The 21,566-nt window shown below is 56.8% G+C and overlaps 2 protein-coding genes across 3 annotated transcripts in view; one reads left to right on the forward strand and one right to left on the reverse strand.

Moving 5' to 3' along the window:
- Positions 1-65: 65 nt before the first annotated feature.
- Positions 66-10,156, reverse strand: AANAT (aralkylamine N-acetyltransferase). Of its 2 annotated transcripts, XM_072025783.1 has the most exons (4): positions 9,224-10,156; positions 1,483-9,098; positions 1,220-1,374; positions 66-960 (listed from the first exon to the last, which is right to left on the reverse strand). In XM_072025783.1, the coding sequence occupies exons 2-4, from the start codon at positions 1,637-1,639 to the stop codon at positions 655-657; spliced, it is 618 nt and encodes a 205-aa protein (XP_071881884.1). In that variant the 5' UTR covers positions 1,640-9,098; positions 9,224-10,156; the 3' UTR covers positions 66-654. The 2 variants fall into 2 exon arrangements, with proteins under 2 accessions (XP_071881884.1, XP_038021362.1); XM_038165434.2 differs by having other exon boundaries at positions 1,483-10,156.
- Positions 10,157-10,520: 364 nt separating this feature from the next.
- The window catches only part of UBE2O (ubiquitin conjugating enzyme E2 O), a 57,595-nt gene continuing 46,549 nt past the window's right edge, over positions 10,521-21,566 (forward strand). Inside the window, exon 1 of the mRNA XM_027471696.3 lies at positions 10,521-11,063. Coding sequence (XP_027327497.3) covers positions 10,590-11,063 — 474 coding nt within the window. The 5' untranslated portion in view covers positions 10,521-10,589. The remainder of the gene's footprint in view (positions 11,064-21,566) is intronic.

The raw sequence follows: 21,566 nt of genomic DNA on the forward strand, positions 1-21,566 counted from the left end.
CGGCTGGTTCCCACCCGTGTGTGCTGAGCGGTGACGCTTGGAGCTGGGGACAAACACGCCCGAGCTGCGTAGAAAACAGCCGCTGTGGCTTTATTTGCTGCTTCACGACAGACCAAGGCATTTGCAGGAGGATTTTCCTGGGAAGGGGATGTGTCTGTGTGCAGGACCTGCCCCATGGGGAGGCTCTTGGGTGCAGGACTCAGGGTGGCCGTGGGCAGGGGGACACCCCCAGGGGTGGCTGCGGGGACCCTGCCTGCTCCGGGGGTGCTTGGGGAGGGCTTGGCCCCCTCTTGGGATCGTTTGTGGGGTTGGTGTGAGCGGGAGGGCGCTGGGAGAGGGGCGCCAGGCTGGGGGCTCGTGTATTTTTATAGGTCTCAGCTTTTCCCGGGCCGTGCCACCCCCACGGGCTCCCCTTGGCAGCCCCAGCTGAAGAGGAGACCCGTGGGTTTGGTGCGTGCAGCAGGGCCAGGCTGTGTTTTTGTGCCCCCAACCCTACAGGAGGTGTCGGTGGCACACGGGGCCGGGCTCATCCCCTGCCCAAAAGGCAGCTGTGTCAGCAGGGAGCGTGCCCAGCAGGGGAAAAACTGAGAAAAAACCCTCGCAGCCTTTTATATCCCCTCTGCCTCCCTCCGGCTCCCTCCCCGGGTTGGGGGCTCAGCAGCCGCTGTTCCTGCGCATGAAGGCATGGCCCCGCACGGTGTGCTGCATCTCGGTGAAAGCCAGGGTCCCCACCGTCACCTGGCAGGGCCCCAGCGCCTGGAAGCCGCACTTCTCGTAGAAGGGCACCAGGAAATCCTCGCACATCAGCAGGGCACGCCGGGCGAAGGGCAGGCAGCGCAGGTACTGCAGGTAGCGCCACAGCAGGATGGAGCCCTTGCCCTGCTGCCGGCAGGTGCGGTGCACGGCCAGCACGTGGATGTGCACCGCCGTGCCCCGCGGCTTGTGCAGGGTCAGCGCCGCCTGTGGGGAGGGAACGGGGTGGTTAGCGGGGCCGAGGATGCTGAGGATTTATTTTTTTTTGCCTTCCCCAACAGATTTGGCCCATCTGATTTGACCTCGAGGTGTCACGCAGCCAGTGCCATCCCCGCTTGCCCACCCCGTGCCATCCCCGCAGGCTTTTTAGTTTTAATTTCCCCCACGCTGGGCACCCCCCGGTTCCCTGCTCGCAGTCCCCAGGCTCTCGTGCCACCTCCCCCAGCGCCCCCAGGGCAGCTCCTACCTGGCTGAGCCTGTCCTGGTCCCAGAGGGAGCCGATGATGAAGGCCACCAGCCGCCCTTCCTCGAACCAGCCGAGGGACAGCTCGGGGCACAGCGTCAGGAAGTGGCGGATCTCATCCAGGTGCAGCGGGCAGTCCCCGGACACCGAGATGAAGGCTGCAAGGAGGGGGGGGGGGGGCGGTGAGCACGGCGAGGGGCTGGGGGCACCGGGAGCACCCCAGGTGGGAAGGGGAGATGGGGAAAAAGGCAGCCCCTTCCCCTTACCTTCTCGCTCGATCTCGAACACGCTGATGGCATCCTCGGGGCTGAGGCAGCGGAACTCGCTGGCGGGCAGCGTGTGGCGGCGCTGGCGCCCGGGCGAATTTTGGGGGCCCCGCCAGCGAGCGGGCTGGAGGAAAGGCGAGGTGCTGAGCGCCGGCATCCTGCTCCCCTCCCGGCGCACGGCGGCGTTTTTATTTGGGGCAGCCTCCGTCAGCTCCGGCCCCGGCGGCGTCACGGCTGCCTTTATCTCAGCCAATCTCCTCCGGAGCTCTTAGCCGCCGAAAATACCTGTTGATGGCGCGCGGGATTAGGCTGCTTGCCATCCTGATGTGTGTGGATATCGGTGTACGCAGGAAATACCCACCCACGGTGCCCCCCGCTGCTGCTGGGCCATGCCTGGAGCTGGCACCAGATGTGGCCACGGCGAACATCCAGCCTCAGGGACGGGGATGGGGCTGGGGGACAGAGTTTGGGGTGTGCAGGCGGAGGCAGCCTGCTCTGCTGGGGTTTTATTCCCCTTCCCGGCTCGCTCAGTGACGTGGTTTAGCCCCTGTTGGGTTGTGGCCTTGCTGGAAAACGTGGCTGAGATGTGTCGGGGCACAATAAGTGGGTTCACAGCTGCTCTGGTGCCCGCAGCACCTTCAGCCACAAAGGCTGGGCAGGGTCCCCTCCACCCCATGCTGAAGGGACGTGGGGTTGGGTCCTGCACACCACAGGCAGGGTTTGCTCTGGGGCAGGGCGATGCCATTCCTGGGGGCATTACGGTGACGTTGGGGTGCCCAAAGGTGGCTGCAACCTGCTGAGTGCGTGGCCAAGAGGCTCTGCAGGTGAGAACCATCCCCAAGGCAAGTCCAAGCCCACCCTCCCCGCTGGGTGAAGGTGCCGGGTGCTGATACTCATCCCCTCTCTGCTTTTTCCCCATCTCCCAGCTGTGCCCGAGGCTCCCTTGCAGCCCCCCAGCTGTGCCCCATCCCCTCTCTTGGGTTGGATCCTGCGTGGTTAAACCAGCCCCATATTTTGTGCACGATCAAACCCGGTGAATAAATCCAGGCAGGGCCACAACCTGAGCAAAAGCGAGCACGTGTGGCCCGCGGGCAGAGCGAGGAGCCCCCGAGCTGACCAACATTGGAGCCGTTTGCACCAAAGGCAGCGCGGAGCCCAGGTCATTTCTGAGTGCGTTCGAGAGGTGCCGGCTTTCCCTGCTAATTATAGGCTTGCCTCCAGCTAATAGGATTTACAGAAACAAAAGCATTACCAGCCCAAGCGGTGCGCGGGGCAGGAGGGGAGCGAGCTGGGGATTTTCCATCTGGAAGAGCTGAGGGTGCTGGAGGTGCCTGGTTTAGGCAGGAGGAGGCGAGGTGGGGTCTCGCTGGGCTTTGGTTTCGGGGAATTTTGCTGGTTTCGCAGGGGTTGTGTTACCTAAGGGACTGGCTCCCTCAGGACGAGGAGTTTTCTTTGGCAGGGGAAACATTCAGCATCCCCAGCGCCAGGTCTCATCACCAAGGGGTGGCAAACTGAAAATGGTGCTGGAAAGGAGAGCTTCGTGACGCCTGCAGGAAGGGAAAAGCAGCGGCTGAGCTGGAGGCAGGCGCTTTTTTTTTTATAGGGTTGCAGGGCTTATCATCGACTCCTCTGGCTCTCCTCATCCTGCTAATTGGATCAGGGCTCGCTCAGCCCAGCAGATCTGCAGGAGGCGAGGAGGGGGCCCTGCACTCCCAGTGCTGGATCCGGGGCACACGGGGCTGTGCCGTGCGTGGCAGGAACGGGGGCTGTGAAGACCTGCAAACGCTGGGAAACCTCTCTGGACACACTTACCCATAGAATTGGGGGGGTTGAGATCTCTTTTGTGAGCTCAATTTGTGTTAGAAACGGATGGGGAAGGGGAACCAGGCTTCTCCAGGTATTTTTGGGAGCTTCTCCGGGACCCCAACAGCAACAGCCTGGAGCAGAAGTCGGTGATGCGGGGAGAAGGCTGCTCTTTGCCTGGCTCTCGTATTTTTTTTTCCCCTCCGGCGCTTCATTCCTGGCAGCCCAAATCCGATAGCTGGAGGGCTGTTGTGTTTGTGTTTCTTTCCTGGAAATGAACTTTTTTTTTTCTTTTTTGCTTGGCTTCTCGGCTCCCTGCAGACGCAAAGGTCTTTGGCGTGCGGGGAATTCGCTCACCAAGAAAGCTGCGCAGAGCATGCCAGCATCAGAGGGAGGGCACAGTAAGTGAGAACCAGGAGCAAAATCCTCTCTCCCTGGCCCCAGAAACTCCTTTCCAGGCCTTCCTGAGCTGAGCCCCGTGCACCGGGGGGGTGTAGCAGCACACGAAGCGCTCTCTCTGTAAAATTCCCCCCCTCTTTGTGTTTGTGCGCTACAGAGACCAAAGCATCCGCACGGTCTGCAGAGGTGCTCGCGTGTAAAAACCAAACCAAACCAAAGAAAAACCAGGTGAGTCTGCAGCAGCCCCCTGGTGGCATCTTCTCCTCTTAGGAATATCTGCCTGGAGCTGGAGCTTCAGTTTTTGAATGGTTTGGAAGCAGCGAGGACTCATTCACCCACTTTTTTTGAGCCAAATATTCTTTGCAAAAGAGCTGAAACTCCTTCCCCCGCCCCGGAGGTGGAGGGTTTGGGTGGAAGAGTCGCTACACCCAGCTTTAATAGCAGGTGCTGTCGGTGCAGGGAGGGAACCCGGGCTGCGCAGGGGTTCTCTCACCTCCTCCAAAGCCTCGTGCAGGCAAGCTGAGCTGGGTGTACCAGCTCCCTTCCCTCCGGGACACTTCCCCAAATCCTGAGCCACCAGGGCTGGCTCGTGGCAGTGCCTGCAGGCTGCCAGCTGGCCCCGAGGTTGTCAGCACCATGGGCACAGCACAGAAACATGGGCTTACTGGGCTTACTGGGCTTACCGGCCGTGGGACGGGGACCTGGCGACGTTCCTCTGCCAGCCTGGTCCAGCAGAGCCACCTCGCAGCCACGGGAGGGGAGAAATCAGGCTGCAGGGGCTCGTCCTCCTTGTCTGCTGCCACGCACGGAGCCCCCGTTTTATATATTTGTTATTTATGGGGCATGTGATGAAATTCTAAGGAGTTTACGACCCCGATGAAAGACGGGGAGAGGTGAGAGGCTTTAAGGTGACCGGCCAGCAAAAGGATCCCGTCGGGCTGTTGGTGTGGGTTTGTTGGTGTGGTTTTATCTCCTCCCCTGGCCTGCAGAGGGATAAAGCATTTAGCTGATTGCTCTGCGCTGTGCTCGGGGTGAGCCAGCAGGCAGGGAGAGCAGAGGGAAAGAGAGAAATGAAAAAGAGAGTGACCCAGACCTGTCCGAAGGCAGCCCTGCAGAGCGCTGCTTTGCTTCCAGAGGATGTATCCGAGCACGTCTTTAATAATTGTGGTGCCAGCTCTCGGGGTTCAGCCATAAATTCGGCCCCCCGGCAGGCTGCGAGCTGTCCCTTGCGGAGCAACAAGTGTGGTCAGGGCTTGTATGGCACAGCCTGGTTCTCATCCTGCCCTCCTGAAACCCGGGCAGCTCCTCTGGTGTGCAGGGGCACTGCAAGGGTTGGATTCAGCCCTGGGAAGTGGAAAGCAGTGACGACAGGCACTGCTGGCTCTGCACATGTGGTTGTTTATAGGATCGGGGCCAGATGTAGGGTTTCTGCCCCACGCAGCTTCCCCCGATGACTGAGTACCTCTGCCCTGCCGTCTGAGCTCGCTGGGAATCGTTGCACAAGGAACGGGAGAGGTGAAACCCGTGACATTTGTTCCCATCAGTTCAAGTGTAATAAAAACGGGGATTATCCCAAGCGTAACCTCCTGGAAAGGAAATGGCTGGTAAGATCAGCAAAAATAGTAATCAAAAAAAATGTTGGCATCATCATTGTCACCAGGAACCAGCTGCAGCTCCGAGAGGAGCACGTGGAAAGGGGCCAGGAGGAGCTGGCCCCACAGCCCCCAGCCCTGCCAGGGCAGCTCAGGAGCTGCTGTGTGTTGTAGCCACGGGCAGTGACCCGAGGCTCAGCTCTTCCATCCCTGTTTTAGATCTTTTTTTAATGGAATTGAAACAGAAAGATGCCCCAGCGTGTTCCTGCTGTTCAGAAACAGCATTTCAGAGCAACTCCGAGGAATCAGCCGAGTGGCACAGGGGCTGGGCTGTGGCTGGAAGCGTCGGGCAGGGTGCTGCTTTCTGCCCACCACGGCAGGAGGGTCAGCCTGCTCCATCCCTCCCTGCCCCTACAGCTGCAGGGGGTCAAAAACATCGATAAGGGAGAACCACGGCAGTGTGCTGAGATTTAGGTACTTAGCAGAGCTCTCAGCTCCTCCAAAGAGCCCAGCACTGCTGCTGCCTCTGCAGCAGCCCTCTCGGGACACTGAGGGACAGGGACAGGCAGCTGGGGCTCTGCTCGGCCCCTCTCTGCCAGGGCTTGGCAGGGAAGGGACACAAACGCAGCTCCAGGGCTCCTCAGCCCCCTGGTCTGTGCTGCAAATAGCAGTGGGTCATCCCGGTGCTCCGGGGATTAAGCTGCTTGGGGTAGCTGCAGCATTCGTCATCTCTTGGCCTCGAGGGGCTGCTTTGCGGTCGCAGGGAGTGAAGGTGACATCAGGGTCCTCCCCTGCATGGCGTCATCCCAAATTCCTGTAATTATTCAGCCTCTGTGACCGAGCCAGCTGCTGCTCAATTCCCCGCTTTGCACCTTCCCCTGGCGTACCCAAAAAGGGCCGTGCTTTCCTCCTGCCTTGCACACAAGTGGCACGACAGCCAGCAGCAGGGCTCAGCCCCACTGTAGGCTCAGCCACGGGCTCTTGTTTTATTCCCACTCATCCCCTGCCCTCCCACCAGCTGCCCCAGGCAGCAGCGTGCGAGCGTTCGGCATCACTGCGGCTCTGCGGCAGGATGGAGCTCTTGGGGCTCGCTCAGTATTCCCGGCACTTGCCAGGCTGCCTGCCTGCTGCTTTTACCCCGCGGTGCTCCCTTCTCGCCTTGTCAAGAGCAGTTCCAAAATCTCCAGCAGGTGCTGCAGAGCCGGGTGCTTCCACCCGCTCCACTGGAGCAGGGTATTCACCGCGGCTCACGTTGTGAGCTGATTTGCCTTCAAAATAGCAATGCGGGGCTGCTCTAGGGCTGCTCTGGACAGTGGCCATGTCCCCGGGCCCTAAATAGACCCTCAAAGGGCTGGTTCTGCCTTGAAATGGTAATCTGCAAATGTGCACATATGTGGATTTCCTCTGGCGTGTTCCTTTTGGCTCATCAGTGCAGTCGATTCCTCTCTGGTGAAGGTGCAGAGCGCTTCCCTCTGCAGGCACAAGAAGCTAAGGAAGGGATGCTGCGTGACAAAGGATTTGGGATCTCTCTGATAGTGAGGGGAAGCAGGCTTTGAGCTCTGGCTCTGACCTGCACCTGAGCAACACGTGCCTGTGCAGGGCTGGGAGATCTCCTTGCTACCCCTCTACATGGGACATTTTGGACCAAGAGGGGGAGGTCTCACCCAAGGCTGCTTGACCAGGGCAACTTCAGCCTAAAGCAGGGGTGGGAGACCCAGCCGGGACCTTTCTTATCCCTCCCTCGAGCACAGGCACTTGGCAGTGATTAGCCTCGTTTCCTTGTCTCTGCTGGGCTGCAGTAGTTTGTAACTAGGTCACGGACACCCGTAACACAATCCCCGTGATGAAGGAGGACTGAGTTCAGGGCTCCAGCAGCTCCTTCCCTCCCATCGCAGACCTCCAGGCGTTTTAGGTCCAGCTCTGCCTTTGGGACGCGGCAGCTGGGTGCTGTTATAGGGTCACCCTGCCTCGATCTCCTTCCCTTGGCTCGGCACGCTGCGGGTGGGCGCGAGGGCGGCCCCGTGGGGCTGGATGGGATCCGGCTGCCACTATGGGGAGGCCAAACCCTGCATCCCACAGCAAGGCTGGGCCTGGACCAGCCCCGCCATGGGATTTAGAAGGGCTTGGTGTCAGCAAAGAGGATGAGAGGAGGGAGGGGAGGAGGACTGTGCTTGCATAAAGATGTACAGGAGTAGGTGAAGCCGTTTGGAGGCTGTTTTTAGCAGGGGTGGGGAGGGCCAGAGGTGCCTGAGCAGGGCAGCACAAGCAAGGAGGACAGGGCAGGGTGGCCGTAAGCGACATGGGGACACGAGGCACTGCCCCGCTCACCCCAAAGGGCCCCTCTCCAAGGGGAAAGCCCACCCAGCCTCAGGAGGTTTGCTGGGCTCACCAGGGCACCTCCAGGGACGGGGCACCCACAGCTCCTCTGGGCAGCCTGTTCAGCACCTCACCGCCCTCCCAGTACACAATTTCTTTCTGCTTTCTTCTCCTAAATCTGTCCCCTGGCGTGGCTGAGCCCGCGGTCCCCCCCAGCCCATCCCTGAGGGAGGCCAGGAGCCATTTTGCGTTCCCCTCGCTCAGCCCCGCAGCACCTCTCCGGGCTGCCTCGGGGGTGCAGAAAATGAGATAAAAAACCACCGAAAGGCGGTGACGGCTGCCCAGAGACCCCCCTGGTGCCCTGAGGGCCGGGATTTGCCCCACAACCCCCCCAGGGAAGCCTCTCCCGGAGCCAGCCCCGGGGCCGGGCCCCGGCCGCGGCCGCGCGGTGGCAGCAGAGCCCCGCTCGCCTCAGCCCGGCCGGGCCCCGAGGGGCTGAAACGGGCTGGGGGGGCCTCGAAGGTCCCGGCTGTAAAATCCTAAAATCCCGGAATCCTGAGGGTTGGGAAAAGCCTGCGGGATCATCTGGTGCAACCCATCCCCCTGCCGCCACTGTCACCCACTGAACCGTGTCCCTAAGCACCGCGTCCAGTCCTTCCCTAAACGCCCCCAAAATACCCCAAAATGTTAATTTTTATTAATTAATTAATTTATTTTTGTTTGGTTTTGTTTGGTTTGGTTTGGTTACAAGGCAGTCTGACCAGCTGGGGCCCCTCAGCGGGCACTGGGGGTGCTGCTGCGGGCAGCGGGGGGGCTGTGGGGGGCCTGAAGCACTGGGGTGCTGTGGCGGTGCTGGGGGCTGTGTCCTGCCAAGGCTCGAGTCCTCCTGGAGCACTGTGCGAGGTTTGGGGCACCCCGATGCCAGAAGGACAGAAACTATTAGGGAATGTCCAAAGGAAGGCATTTTGACAACACGCTCAGACACACGGCGTGGTGTTTGGGTGGTCCTGTGTGGAGCCAGGAGATGGACCTGACGATCCTCATGGTTCCTTCCTCTGGATATTGTGGGATTCCACGAAAGAGATGAGTCCTTCGGTGCCACTTCCCCAGGAAAGCTCATCAGAGCCCCAGCTGACACCCGAGTGCCGAAGCACACCCGGCTCGACTCCTGCTAACGAGCAACCAGCCCTGGCTCGTCCCCATTAAAATCCCCCCGCCGTGAGCCCACCTGGTTGTGTAATGTGATTGTTTGCGTGGCTATTTGTGGCTCCCTGAAACCCCACTGCTCTTCTCCAGCACGTAATTGCTCTGAGGAGGGACAGTTCCATCCACACACGAGTTTGTGCCCATTACCCGTATCTATATTTTATTAGCGGCTGTTGCGATGTGCTTTAGGGAGATGATGAGAAGCATCACCACTGCGGCTGGACAGGGCTGGGCTTTGAAACCTTCCACGGAGCTGATTCAGAGGGCACCTTCTTGCTTCCCAAAGGTCTGATCCTGTTCCTAGAGGGCCAGGCACAGAGGGAAGGAGGCCGGGAGCTGTGCCGTGCTCCCCCCAGCAGCACAGCGGTGTTGGGGCCGTGCAGAGGGTGAAATCCCGAGCCCTGCCTTTGTACCCCAAAACTCACTCGCTTTGCAGAGGTCGCTGCCCTGTCTTGGATGTGGATGGAGGTCTGCAGTCCCCAAAGCACATCCGTGGAACCAGCTGTGCACCCACGTTGCACTGAGAGCTGTTTAACCTGCCTCTCCCCAGGGGTGTGCTGCTGTTTCTTCACCCGGTGTTCCCTTTGAGCTCTGTTCTGCTCCCTGGCGCTGGGGTTGGTGCTGAGAAATGCCCCAGCGGGGAGCCACATCACCACGACACCCGGCAGCGAGACCCTCTCAAGAACCATTGATTGCAAACCCCCCTGCGGATAGAGGAGGGAAAATACATCCGAGTCAATGAAGCCGAGTCTGCAGCTCATTTGCACGCCCTAATGAGGACTTGTAGGAGCCATGAAGAGGAAGACCGTGCCTTGCTGCGAACCGGAGAGCAGCACTCAGCCCCACGGGCATCGCGTGGAGTGGGCTCTGTGGGACCTCTTTATGTTCTGGGCAGTCTCTCCCAAATTCCCATGGCAGGATTTTTCTTTCTTTCCCTGATCTCCCTCGGGGACAGCCCAAGCACAGGGTGTTGGGGTATGGCCTTGCTCCCAGCTGATGTGGGCAGGCAGATAGTGGCCTCTCCTGCGGACCTGGGCCTCCTGTGGGAGGCTGGGGGAGAAGCTGCAGCCTGGGCTGTGCCTGCCGGGGGCTGGTGTCGCTTCATGGCCCAACTTGGGCATCTTCATCCGCATCGCAGTGCCCGGGCTGTTTGCGAAGCAAGCCCCATCCGCCTGCCCCAGGAGTGGAGGCCACCTCAGCCTCCACCTCTCCTGTATTGAGCCCAGGGTTTCCTTGGCCAGGCCTCCTCCTCCTCCTCCTCCTCCTCCTCCTCCTCCTCAGAGCACCCCAGAACCATTAGGGTTGGAGCAGCCCTCTGGGATCCCCAGGCCCAACCACCCCCTACCACCAATACCACCGCTAACCCCTGTCCCCCAGCACCCCGTCCAGCCTCTCCCTGCACACCCCGGGGCACTGAGCCTCCAGCACCCCCTGGGCAACCCGTCCCAGCCCCTAACCCCCCTTTACAGCACCAATATCCCCTTATTGCCACCCCAACCCCATAGCAGGACCCCAGCCCTCCTCCTCCTCCCCCCTCCCCCTCCCTCCCCGCGATGGGCGTGGCCACGAGAAGGGGGCGTGGCCAGAAGCCTTGCCGTGACGTCATCCGCGGGGCGTCCGAGCGGCGGTGGCGGGAAAAGGGCGGGGCGCGCCGGCGCGCCCTAAGCCCCGCCCCCCGCCGTTCCCCGCGCGCGCGCCCCGCCCCGGCCCGCCCCTTCCCTCCCCTCCCCCAGCAGCCGCCGCCGCCGCCGCCGCCGCCGGCCGCGCGTTTCTCCCGCTCTGCCCCGCGCCATGGCGGAGCCGCCCGCACCGCCCGCCCCGGGGGGCCCGAGCCCGCCGGCCCCGCTCCCCGCAGCGTCTCCGGGGGTCCCGGTCCCGGTCGCTTCGGTCCCCGCGGCTCCTCCGCCGGGCGGTTCGCAGCGCCTGCTGTTCTCGCACGACCTGGTGTCGGGCCGGTACCGGGGCTCGGTGCGCTTCGGCCTGGTGCGCCTGATCCACGGCGAGGATTCGGACTCGGAGGAGGAGGAGGCGGCGGCTGGGGGAGGAGGAGGAGGAGGAGGAGGCGGAGGAGGCCGGGGCGGCGGAGGAGGAGGAGGTGGAGGCGGCGGCGGAGGCGGCGGAGGAGCCGCCAGCTCCGGGGGCTCCGAATCGGGCGGCCCCGGGGGGGGAGGCACGGAGGAAGGCCGGGCCTCCCCGCTGCGCCGGGGCTACGTGCGGGTGCAGTGGTACCCGGAGGGCATCAAGCAGCACGTCAAGGAGACCAAGGTAACCGGCGGCGGGGCCGCACCGACCGGCCTCGTGCCCCCCACCACCCCCCTAAACCCCTCGGAGGTCCTCGCCCCGCAGCCTCCGTCCTTCCCCCCGAGGCTGCGGGTTTGCCGTGGTTATCCCCCTGCCACCACCCCGAGGGGTCGGCGGAGGCCGCCCGCCGCCATCCGAGTGGCCAAGGTTGGCCTGTGGCCTCCTGGAGGTTCAGGGCGGCTCGTCCTCCGCCACCCCAGGGCCTCGAAGCCTTGGGGTTCAGCCTTCCCCACCGGAGGCCTCGTCCCGGGGCAGATCTCGGTGGCACTGAGCTCACGGAGCGCTGCTGGCGACGTGGCCTCCGCGTTGAGGACGGCGGCACCGGAGGACGGCAGCACCATGGCCTCTGTTAGGGTGGTAGCCAGCAGCCAGATGGGTGGCCCGGCAAGCTGACGGCGTGCCATGGGATGTGTCCTCGTCCATGTAAGCCTTGGGCACCGTTGGTGAACCCACTGCCATGCCACGACCTCCCGTGGGGCACGAGGGAGGCTGGGATGGGCGCAGTGCCCGGGGTGAGGCTGGCCGGGGGGCTTCCAGCAGGCTGCCTGGCGGCACGGAGACAAAAGAGGGAGAGGGGGGCACTGCGAGGCAGCACAAAGGGGCCGGCGAGCCATGGGCGTAGCGCTGAGCGCAGCAGAAGGCCGGCACTGCCCTCGCCCGGGGGGCTACTGCATGGGGGGCACCAGGAGCTGTGGGGTGCTGGGGTGCCGGTGGCTTTGCCACCCTAAAATCATCACAGCGAGGTGTCGGGGTGATGCCCAGGGGGAAGCGGGGAAGGGAGGTGTGTTGTGGTCCTGCAGAGAGCGGTGGGATTGGAAGCGCTGGCGGGATGAGCTATATTTAGGGGATAGTGTCATTGGGCACGTGACCGGTTGGAGATAAGGAAAATGAAAATGGGCATTGAGGGGGGATGTTTGCACACCGTGGATTTCTACCTGTAAAAAAAAACAACCAACCAAACAAGCCTTCTTTCTTTAAAGAAACCACGATTCAAGATTCAATCACTGCAGCTTGAAATAAGGCTTCGTGTGCTGTTGCAGCAAAAATCAGTCCGAAGTGGAGCGTGTTTTTCAGCATCTAAGCAAGGCCACCTCGGTTGCGGTGAATAAACCCAGATTTAGGAATTGTTCCTGGATTCCTAAATTCAGATCTGTTAATTCTGACTTTGCACAGGGTGCTGAGTTAGTAAACGTTAGAAAAAAAACAGGCTGGGGATGACCAGAGGTCAAAGGCAGTTACATAAATAAAGGGCTTTCCTTTTTCTTCCTTTTTCTTCCCTTTTCCTGGTCCTTCTCCAGTGTCGGCATCTTCACCACGCAGGCGCTGGGCCCCAGGGAGAAGTTCCCTGAGAGCCTGAGGCATTCAGGTGCACTTACTGCATCGATTTTCCCATTTGAAAAGCTGCCCAAGACTGAGATGCATTTTGTGCAGCCTGTGCTGCAGTCTGGGCTTACCGAAACCAAATCTGGTGCCGCTGGGAACCCCTCAGAACAAACCTCGGGCACTGTGTGGGTGCCGTGGGGTTGAAGCTTGCTGGGCGCTGGTGCCAGCCCTTACCTGCAGCTACATCTCTTGGCCGGGGCTCTGACTCTCTAGCATCTCTGCCTGTGATATTTGACATCTTTAGAAGTGATAACCAGTCCCAAAGCAGCTCCATGATGGGTTTGGGAGGGTGCTTGTTGCAGTTCCTGCAAGGTCCCGTTTATTTTCCTTTCGGTGGGCAGAGGATAAAGGTAAATCCTGCAGCCAAGGCCCCTTCTGGTGTGCCCGCTCGGTGTGTGCCGAGGGCTGGGTGCTTCTGTCAGCTCTCAAGCACTTGGAGAGCCACAAACCTTGCTGTGTGTCGGTCACAGCACGTGTTGTACCTGCCGAAGGGAGAAATAAAGTCACTGCAGGTATCGAGGCGAGCCAAGCAGCACCTTCTGCTCCTAGTGCAAAGGTCAGCAGCAGCGTTCTGTGCCCACGCCAGGTTACAGTCGGAGAGCTTGCCCATGTTTTCTTTGAAGTTGGGGGGTAGACATGTTTTTTGTTTTTTTTCAGCCAGGGAATATGTAAGCTAATGGCTTTTACTGTTGCTTCTAGAAGTTCAATGCTTACTTTTGTTCTTTCCCGTTGGAAGCGGTAGGCAGGCTGCCACTTGACCACGAGCACACAATTGCTGATGTTAATAAGTAATAGAAACTTTCTCCCGAAATAGATCTAGCATTTGGTACGAAGGCCCAGCAGCTCTTCCAGCCGGATTAGTAGTTTATTTGAGGTCATTCCTGCCTTGATAACCACCACCAGTATCGTGACATTCATGCGAGTAAAGGAAGAGCTGGGATTCCTTATCCTGAGTGTCTGCTCCTTCCCTGCTTCCATGAGCACGTTCCCAACTGAGAACTCAGGGAAGGAATTGCTGCCAACGTCAAGCACAGCCCTGGAAGGAGGAAGCTTCCCTTTGCAGGCAGGTTTGCCTCCAGTGTCTTGTTGGACCCCGGCGCTCATGCAACCAGCGGCTCCTCCGACCTGTTGGAAGCCCCCTGCCTGTTGGGAGGCTTGGTGCAGAAATCCTGAGGGTATTGCTCATGGGTGCGAGCACTTGGTGCTCGTTCTGACAAATTGGAAGAGAATGAGGCGCAGCCGAATTTTAATTTCAGGGTTTCTCAGCCGGAGCTCGGTATCCCTGCTGCATGCTTGAGCTGCCTTGGGGCAGTTTACAAAAATTCTCGGTTTGGTTAGGGATTAGTGGGGCTCGCGGGGTGCTTTGGGACGCTGCTGCCCTTCCTCCTCCTGCCTCTCACCTGAGAGCCCTGGAGTTTTCCACCGCCTTTGGTGGCCGCGGCGCTTTGCGAGGCCGATACCCTTCTGCGGACGGGGGCAGCGGAAGGTGCAGGTGTTGTGTTTCAGCACCTTATCTAGAGACCTTCAGCTGGCCAGCCTGCTGAATTCCTGCCTTGTGCTCCTCCGTCTGCCTCGGGGAATGAATGCTTGTGGTAGTGTCTTGGCGTGATGCTGTATTGCTCGTAGTGCTGGTGGGTTTACCTGGAGGCAGCATGTAGGGACCCAGGACAAGGGGAAACTCCTTGGAAGGTTTTTAGCCTCTTGTTTTCTAGGGTCTAGATCCCCCCCTTGGTTCGGATGGCTCTCTTACACCATTTGGCTTTGTTTTGGGAATGGATTCGTGCTATCAGGGCTCCTCGGGCACAGCCCAGCGGCCGATCAGTTTGTTAGCTGGAAGCTGGCTGATGTTATCTCGAGGAGTTTCTGTGAATTCAGCTCTGCTTCATCCCACACAGCCCTCCCGTTCCTTCCCACTCTTCACTGCTGTAACTTCTTGACCTCAAATATTGAGTCATGAATGTAAGCTCGCAGGAGAGCTTTCTGAAGACATTATTCCTGCGTAATTTCAATATTTTCATGAATATTTTATTTCCTGTCTGAGTCCTGTCATATAGTCGTTATGACCTAAACTTACGAGTTGTGATTTCAGTGTGCCTATACAGCAGGAGAGGGAAACATTCCTGTTTACTGGCAGTCTCTATTTTTCTCCTGCCCATCCCTTGCAGCCACTGCCAGCCCGCTAGCATGGGCTCTTCAGGCGTTAATACTCACCAGTGACTGTGTGCTACCTGCTGGAGACTGAGGGACGAAAACACAGCCTTAAAAACCTTCCATCTTCATATTTGGCCAAAGCCTTTGCTGCCTAAAGTGCCGTGGTGCAGAGTATTTAAATTCCAGCAGGTGAAGGGGGATGTCCTGGGTACGGCTGCTTCTCAGGAGCCAGCAGTAAATGCTGGTCACAGTGCAGAGCTGTGCAAATCCAACGCCCATAAGCTAATAATGGTATTTTTTATTGCACGGGGAGGCTGTGTCTAACCCTCTTCTCGCATCTGACATTTCGGTTAGTCTCCCAGGGGGGTGCTCTGAAACCACCTGATCTGCCCGGCCGTTAGAGGCAGGAGGAGAGAAAAAGCTTACTGGAATTTGTGTAGTTTTGTGTAAAACAGGCACTGCGGTGGGTATTGTTACTGCGAGCCCTCGTTGCAAGGTTACGTACCCCTGAGTTGATTCCTGTTCGGCTTTGATTTATTGGACGCTTGCAATGTGGATTTGGGGATCACCATAAATATTTTACTCCAGAAATGGCCTCCTGTACATCGCGTGGCGTGGAAACCTCCCGAGTGCTAATGCTATACCCTGTTACCGTACGGGGAGTTATTCTGTGTACAGTGTGTGAGGTGAATGGATAATTCGGGAGTGCGAGTGGCCACCTGGGCTAAGCAATTAATTATACTTGTTCCAGCCCCAGTCAGGAGTGTTATTTTTAAAATGGACAAAACCTCCCTGAGCAAGCAGTTTCGTGGCTCGCTCCCTCTTCCAAGGTGCACTCGCTTGCGATGTGCTGGTGTAGCTAAAAGGAAAGGGGGGGGGGAAAAAGGCAGCTAAATTAGTAATGCTCTTAGGACTGGTAAACAAACTAATGTGCACTAAAAGCTTTGGAAGGAATCAATCAAAGCCCAGGACAGGCTTTGAAATACCTGCGTAAGCGAGGCATTTTGCTGCAGCTTTCTCATAAAGTTTCTCCTTCTCTCGTGCTGTGCAGCTCCAAAACAGGCGTCTGTTTTAGGCTTCAAACAGTTATGTAAAGTTGCTTTTTTTTTTTTGGTTATGATTCTTCCCCAAAGTTCAGTGTCAGAAGCTTTGACAGGTGCTTTTTGGGGCAAGGCCTTGCCCCTGCCAGCTGTCCTCAGTTCTCTCTTCAGAGCAAGCCACAATTTTTCATGTTCAGCATCTGCGTTGGTGCGGGGAAACCACCAGCGTTGTGAGGCTCAGAGCCTCCTCTCGTTTAATTACTTGTGGGATTTCAAAGGCTCTGGAGGTGATGACACCTTCCTAAATGCTCCTCGGGAAGAACCTGCCTCGTTGTTTCCACTCTCCTACCTCCCACCCTCTGCTGGGGTTTTTGCCCAAATGGGTCAATGCAAGCCTAGAAACCGATCCTTCGGCCTGAAATTTTTGTACTTGCTTTTGATGTCAGGAAGGCTGAGAACTGAGAGGTGAGATGGTGAATTGGGTTTCTTTTACGTTGTGCTCTGGAGCACTTGCCACGTAGCTCAGTTCAGCTCTACCTCATATCGCCGCTGCGTCCCCTCCTGGGGCCTTCAGGCCTGTGGTAAAGTTGTGGTAAAGTTGTCTTCCTACAGATTATTTTGTGTTCTGGGACACTTCGTGGTAACCTTTGGGCTTTTTTCCATTTGCTGTTAGGCTGCTAAACGTGCGTGTGTTTGTGTCTGAAACCCAAATTTGTGAAATTATTGGACTTCAGCAAAGGCCGGTTTCTCCTACCAGCGGTCCTTGGGCTGAGGCGGTGGCGGCTGTACCCTCGGGTTTCCGTGGGCTTTTTGCGTTCTGCATGTTAACGTGGTTTTGGGAAGGGACAGGTAGACCGTGTGAGAGGTGGAAAAGTAGGGGGTGAAACATCAAACACCCCAAAGAATGGGGGCTTGGCGTTTGGGGGTGCTTGCAGATCAGCTGTGGCGCTGTCAGGGGGCACCCTGCAGGCCTTGGCTGCCTGGGTTCATGCAATTCATTTTTCTTGATCGACGCTGAATGTTTTAGGGTTGTTCCTGCCTCCTTCATGCATTTGCCTGGGCACAGGGCAAGCAGAATTATGGTCTGGTAGCTGCCGGGTGCCCTGCTCCAGCCTTTGGAAAGAGACCTGAGTGGAAACCAAAACTTGGCAGGGCCAAAACCTCCAGAGCACGGTGTGGGGGAGCAGAAATGAGTTTGGTGATAATGTGTGCGGGTTTGGGTACCTGTATGTTGGCTGTGAGCCTTGTTCGTCCGTCTCCGTTCAGGTTTGAGTTGCTCCATAGAAGCCCTGTGACCACGGAGGGGTTTTGGTACCGTTTGGTTCAGCTTTTGGGTGAGATCTTTAAGGTTTTGCTGCACCGTGTCAGCTCAGGGGGACTGGGGACTCTCTTTTTTTTTTTTATTTTTTAGGGGTGGGAGTTAATTTGAAACAAGGAAAGGGTCTGTTGGGCTTATGCTGGCGGTATCACTTGGGAGCCTCTGGTTACAGCCTGGAGTTGAAGGGCAGGAAGGCAGCCGTGCCCTCGCTCCATTAAGCAGCGTTCATTTTGCAGCGTAAAATCTGAGCAGTGCCGGATTCGGCAGGCATGGAGCACGGCTTGGGAGGCACATCCCTCCGGCTGCCTGCAGAGCTGCGCTGCCCAGGGAGAGGTGTGGAGGCTGACAGGCAAAAGGGCTATTAAATCTGAAGGGATGTGGAGCTTAAGGCTTTTAACTGCGCTGCCTAGCCCAAAGCTGGGACTTCCTCGTGCATCCCTGCTGCCGGAGTGACTGGTGGCGTTTCATCTGTCAGCGGACATCGAGCCTTCTGCCTGAAGTGAAATCCAGTAATACCAGCAGAGCTGGAATTAGTTCCATCACAGCTCATTTATTATTTTTTTTTTACCTACCTTTGAAAGGATGTAACTTCTTCGCGAATAAAGGAATTTTGCATATGAATCATTTTTGTTTTAAGAAACAGTGCTGCTTCTCTGCTGATAAGGATACTTAGCAAGTAAGTAGGACTTTCATCTTCAAAGCCTTTTCGGGCGCTGATGTGGCAGTGCCTCTTCGGCTGGGCCCGGGGCAGGTGCCAGAAACTTTCCCTGCAGGTGCCCGTGGGTGAGACAGCCCAAAGTAGTTCAAGGCCACCAGCCGTGTTTTCTTGGTGCTACGCTCCTTATTTTCTCTTTTTGACCCTTTTTGATCAGGGCTGAAGATCGGTGGAGAAATGTTTGATGTCCCTCGGTGCAGTTATAGCTGGGGACTTTTATCCAGTCTAATTACCCTCACCTGAGCAATAATACTTTGGTTATTCTGTGTTTGGGTAAAAAGATGGATTGGAAACTAGATGGTGTGCAATATATCTTGGTACTGAGGGACTCAGGCTTGATTTGTTCCCTCTCATGAGTAAACTGGTGAGTAACCTAGCATCTTTAATTTGGGTATGAATCTTGGAAGCTGGGAGAATTTTTGCCAAGGCCGGATTAGAAAGATATGTAGGCAGTAAATAACATCCTAGATCTTAGTCCTCGGTAAAATTGTTGGCAACAGCTACGCAGAAACACAACTGGAGCTTGACTAGCTCTGGAGCTTGAGTAGCTTCACACTCTGCTTCCTCCAGCTTTACTCCACAGTTGCCCTACCCCAGCTCCTGCTGTACCTGCTGCCAGGCGAGCTGGGTGTTTTGGGAGCTGCTCTGCTCGCTGCTGGGCTGCTCCCCCCAGAAATTGGCTTTTCAGCGTTGGAGGTGAGTGTGCAGCAGGATATTTGTGCTCAGAAGTGATCAGATTTCCAGGAGGGCCCTGCGCTGGAATTGTCCTTTGGCTTCACTCTTCAGGCTGCTTTTGAAGATGAAAGTTGGTTTTTTTCCTTGGAAGGTAGGTTACGCGTCCAATCCAAGTGAATAATTCCCGTGGCTGCTGCAAGAAGCATTCGTGCTTCTGTTCAGCGTCTGAGTCCAAGTTCCTTGAAACAGCATTAGTCTTGAGACAAACTAGCCACATTTTCTAAATTTAGAGTTACTACGTGGTTGTGTAACTGGCTGTAAGTGAACCAGCTCTTCTTATTTATTGTTCTGTCCTGAACTCGAGTGATTTCTGTCAAATGCTTTTCTGCCCTTGTGCCACAGGAAGCCTGCGGAGTCCAGGTTAGAGAAGCTGCTTTGGCTTCCCATGCTAGAGTACAATCTCAGCGAGTTCAGATTAAAGCAGAATAGGGGAGCTGGGGAGAGGAAAGGGAGGAATCTCTGTCCTTCCTGGAAATCTTTGGGTTTTGTTGTTTTTTTAGAGTCTGCAGATGTGGATGATTCACTTGCTTCCTGTAAGAGGCAGGCTGAGCAGTGTTCGGGTGTGTTCCAAGGAGCTTGGGAAGCTCTCCCTAATGAGGTGGTGTAGTATATAATGTTCCTCCCTTGAAGGGTATTTAATGCGGCATGTGATTGATGAACATAGACCCAAATTATTCTCGCTGTGGAAGCTTTCTGAACTGGAACAAACTTCACAGGATGAAGCAAGTTCCTCGACTGCACGTAGATGCTGTGTGTTCCTGAAATCCAGGGAAGGAAAGCACCGTGCAGAATTACACAGCAGTGAAAGGGCCTCTGGAGGAAATACCAGAACCCGATACCTGGGTTCCTAGATTAAAAATAATTATAATTAAAAAACAAAAAAGCCTAAAATGTCATCTTGCTGCATTAGTTGATGATGTATCCTAATGTTTTGAGGTCTCACACTCCATATCTCACTGTCAGTTTTTTATATAGAGGCATTATTGACTCAGTGACTGCTGTTTCACCCAGGACATCCGAGCTGGCTTTGTTTGCCCTTTTGACTCTCGGGCTAGAAACTTCCTCCATTCAGTTGTGTGCGGCGCTGGGGATTTTGCTGGTACGCGACAGAGAAATGGCTCGTCTGGTGCACAGGCTGAACCTGCCCTGTGATGACAAAGCAAAGTGCTAAGTGCAGGGTGACTTCCCTGTAACGAAACTCTGCCAGACGAGCGCTGCCTGTGATTACGCGGTTGCTGGCGAGGGCAGCCTGAGCCCGTGCCCTGCTGTCGTGGGCTGCAGCAACCCGGTTGTGTCTGAAGGTCTGATATAAAAAGAGCTCCCGGGCTGCTTTGGTCTCTGCGGTTAGGAAGCTGTCCCAAATCTGGAGGAGATTTGGAATTTCTACCAGAAATGTACAAGCAGTTTGCACCCGTGTCTTACAGCAAGCAGACCTGGCTCCCGAGTAGCTTCTGGTCTTTATAAACCTGCTGCTAGGTGGTGAGGCACACTCAGCATCTCCTCCTCACCCCATCCCTGCCTTGCAAGGGCTCTATCCCTGCTCACCCTGCAGCCCCTGTTCGCTTGCCCAGGGCTTTCTTGGTCTGAATTGTCCCCCCGCTGCCTGGATCAGCCTCAGGGACCTCGGTGGTGGCATTAACATTTCTTTCCAGAGGCTGCTTTTATCTGAGACCACGTGTCAGACGAAAACTTAACACTTCCCACATCTCTTTGTACTTCATGAGAGCATTATGTGATCGGGCTCTCGTGTTGCTTGTTTTGTTAGGCATCTGAGTGGAGGATGAATAATTTACAGGAACTGAGGATCACAAATATTGTAAGTGATGTGGTCACCATAATGCAGATATAAAATCTTTAATTGTAGGAGCCTTTTTTTTTTTTCCTCCCAGTGCTGACACTTGGAGCTTTGGAAGAAATCCAGGCCAAGTTCCTGGCTTCCTCTTAATCGTGCTGTGGCTATGTTTGTTTTTTTTTTCTGTGCTCAGTAATGTGATTTAGTACCAGACTGTCATCTGTTGATACTGGTTACCCTTTCAAATCTATTTGCTCTTGCACGATGATGAAAATAATTGAGAGCTGAATTATGTCTTACAGGGGCTGTGGCACAAGTGGCGGTGTTGCTTCGGCTTCTTTTGGTTTTGCCCCTTGCAGCTTCTTTCTTTTCAGATGAGGGTAGTCCTGATCAGCGTGTGTGCAGCCATGCAGGCCAGCCCGTTTGGTAGGGAAAATGCTCTTATCACAGCTCCCAGGGCTGGCATTCTGGCTGCAAAGTGAGTGCTCAAACATGAAGAAAAAGATTGCTTTTGAGGAGATGGTTGGGAACTGCTGGCAAGCCCTAGGCGGGGGTTTGACAAGCTGTATTTAACCTCCTGGGCTGTAGTCTGGGGGGTAAACTGGTCCCATCACCCCGCCTGCCCCTCCTAGGCGTTGTGGTGGGGCTGTTTCTGCCCCTGGTGACTCTGTCACGAACCTTACCTTCCTCGTGGGGTAGCTTAATTTGCGTTTTCCTTAATCTCTTCTGATCTGGCATTGATAAGTGTTCGCTGTCAGGAGCGCAGTGAGGAGAAACCCTCCAGGGGCTGAAAAGCTGGCAGTCAGCCGTGGTGTCTGCGGGGCAGCTTCCCACCTCCGTGCTGCTGTCACTGCTCCTCGAAGCTCAGGTAAGCATGGGGCAGGGGGAGCAAACTCCCTCGCTTCCCAAACTCACATCTTGCCGACCACCTTGTCCCGTTTGGGCTGGGAAGTCGTTTTCTAGAAGCATTTGCAGCCTGTGTCTGCATCTCTTTGGGATCTGAAAGCCTCCCCTCGCAGGATGATGGCAGCGAGCTGAGAGCTCCAGCAGCTGCAGAGCCCACAAAATCTCTGTGGGATGCCGTTTGTTCTCAGTGCTGACTTACCTCCAGACCAGTTCTGCACAGGCTGCCTGTGATCTGCAGTGCTGCCAGTGCTTGGATGAGGCCTTAAAGCAAGAGACGAAGAAGTAGACACAGAACAAAGTTCAGAGCATCCTTGTCCAGCCTGCGTGCGCTCCTGAGCATGAGAGAAAAGATGAAATGGCAGTTCTCTCCCTGCTCTGACAGCAGCAAACCCATCCGATGCTCTGCCACCAGCTGGCAGGGCACCTG

The sequence above is a fragment of the Anas platyrhynchos genome, chromosome 19 (genome assembly GCF_047663525.1).
Source record: "Anas platyrhynchos isolate ZD024472 breed Pekin duck chromosome 19, IASCAAS_PekinDuck_T2T, whole genome shotgun sequence".
Lineage (NCBI taxonomy): Eukaryota > Metazoa > Chordata > Aves > Anseriformes > Anatidae > Anas > Anas platyrhynchos.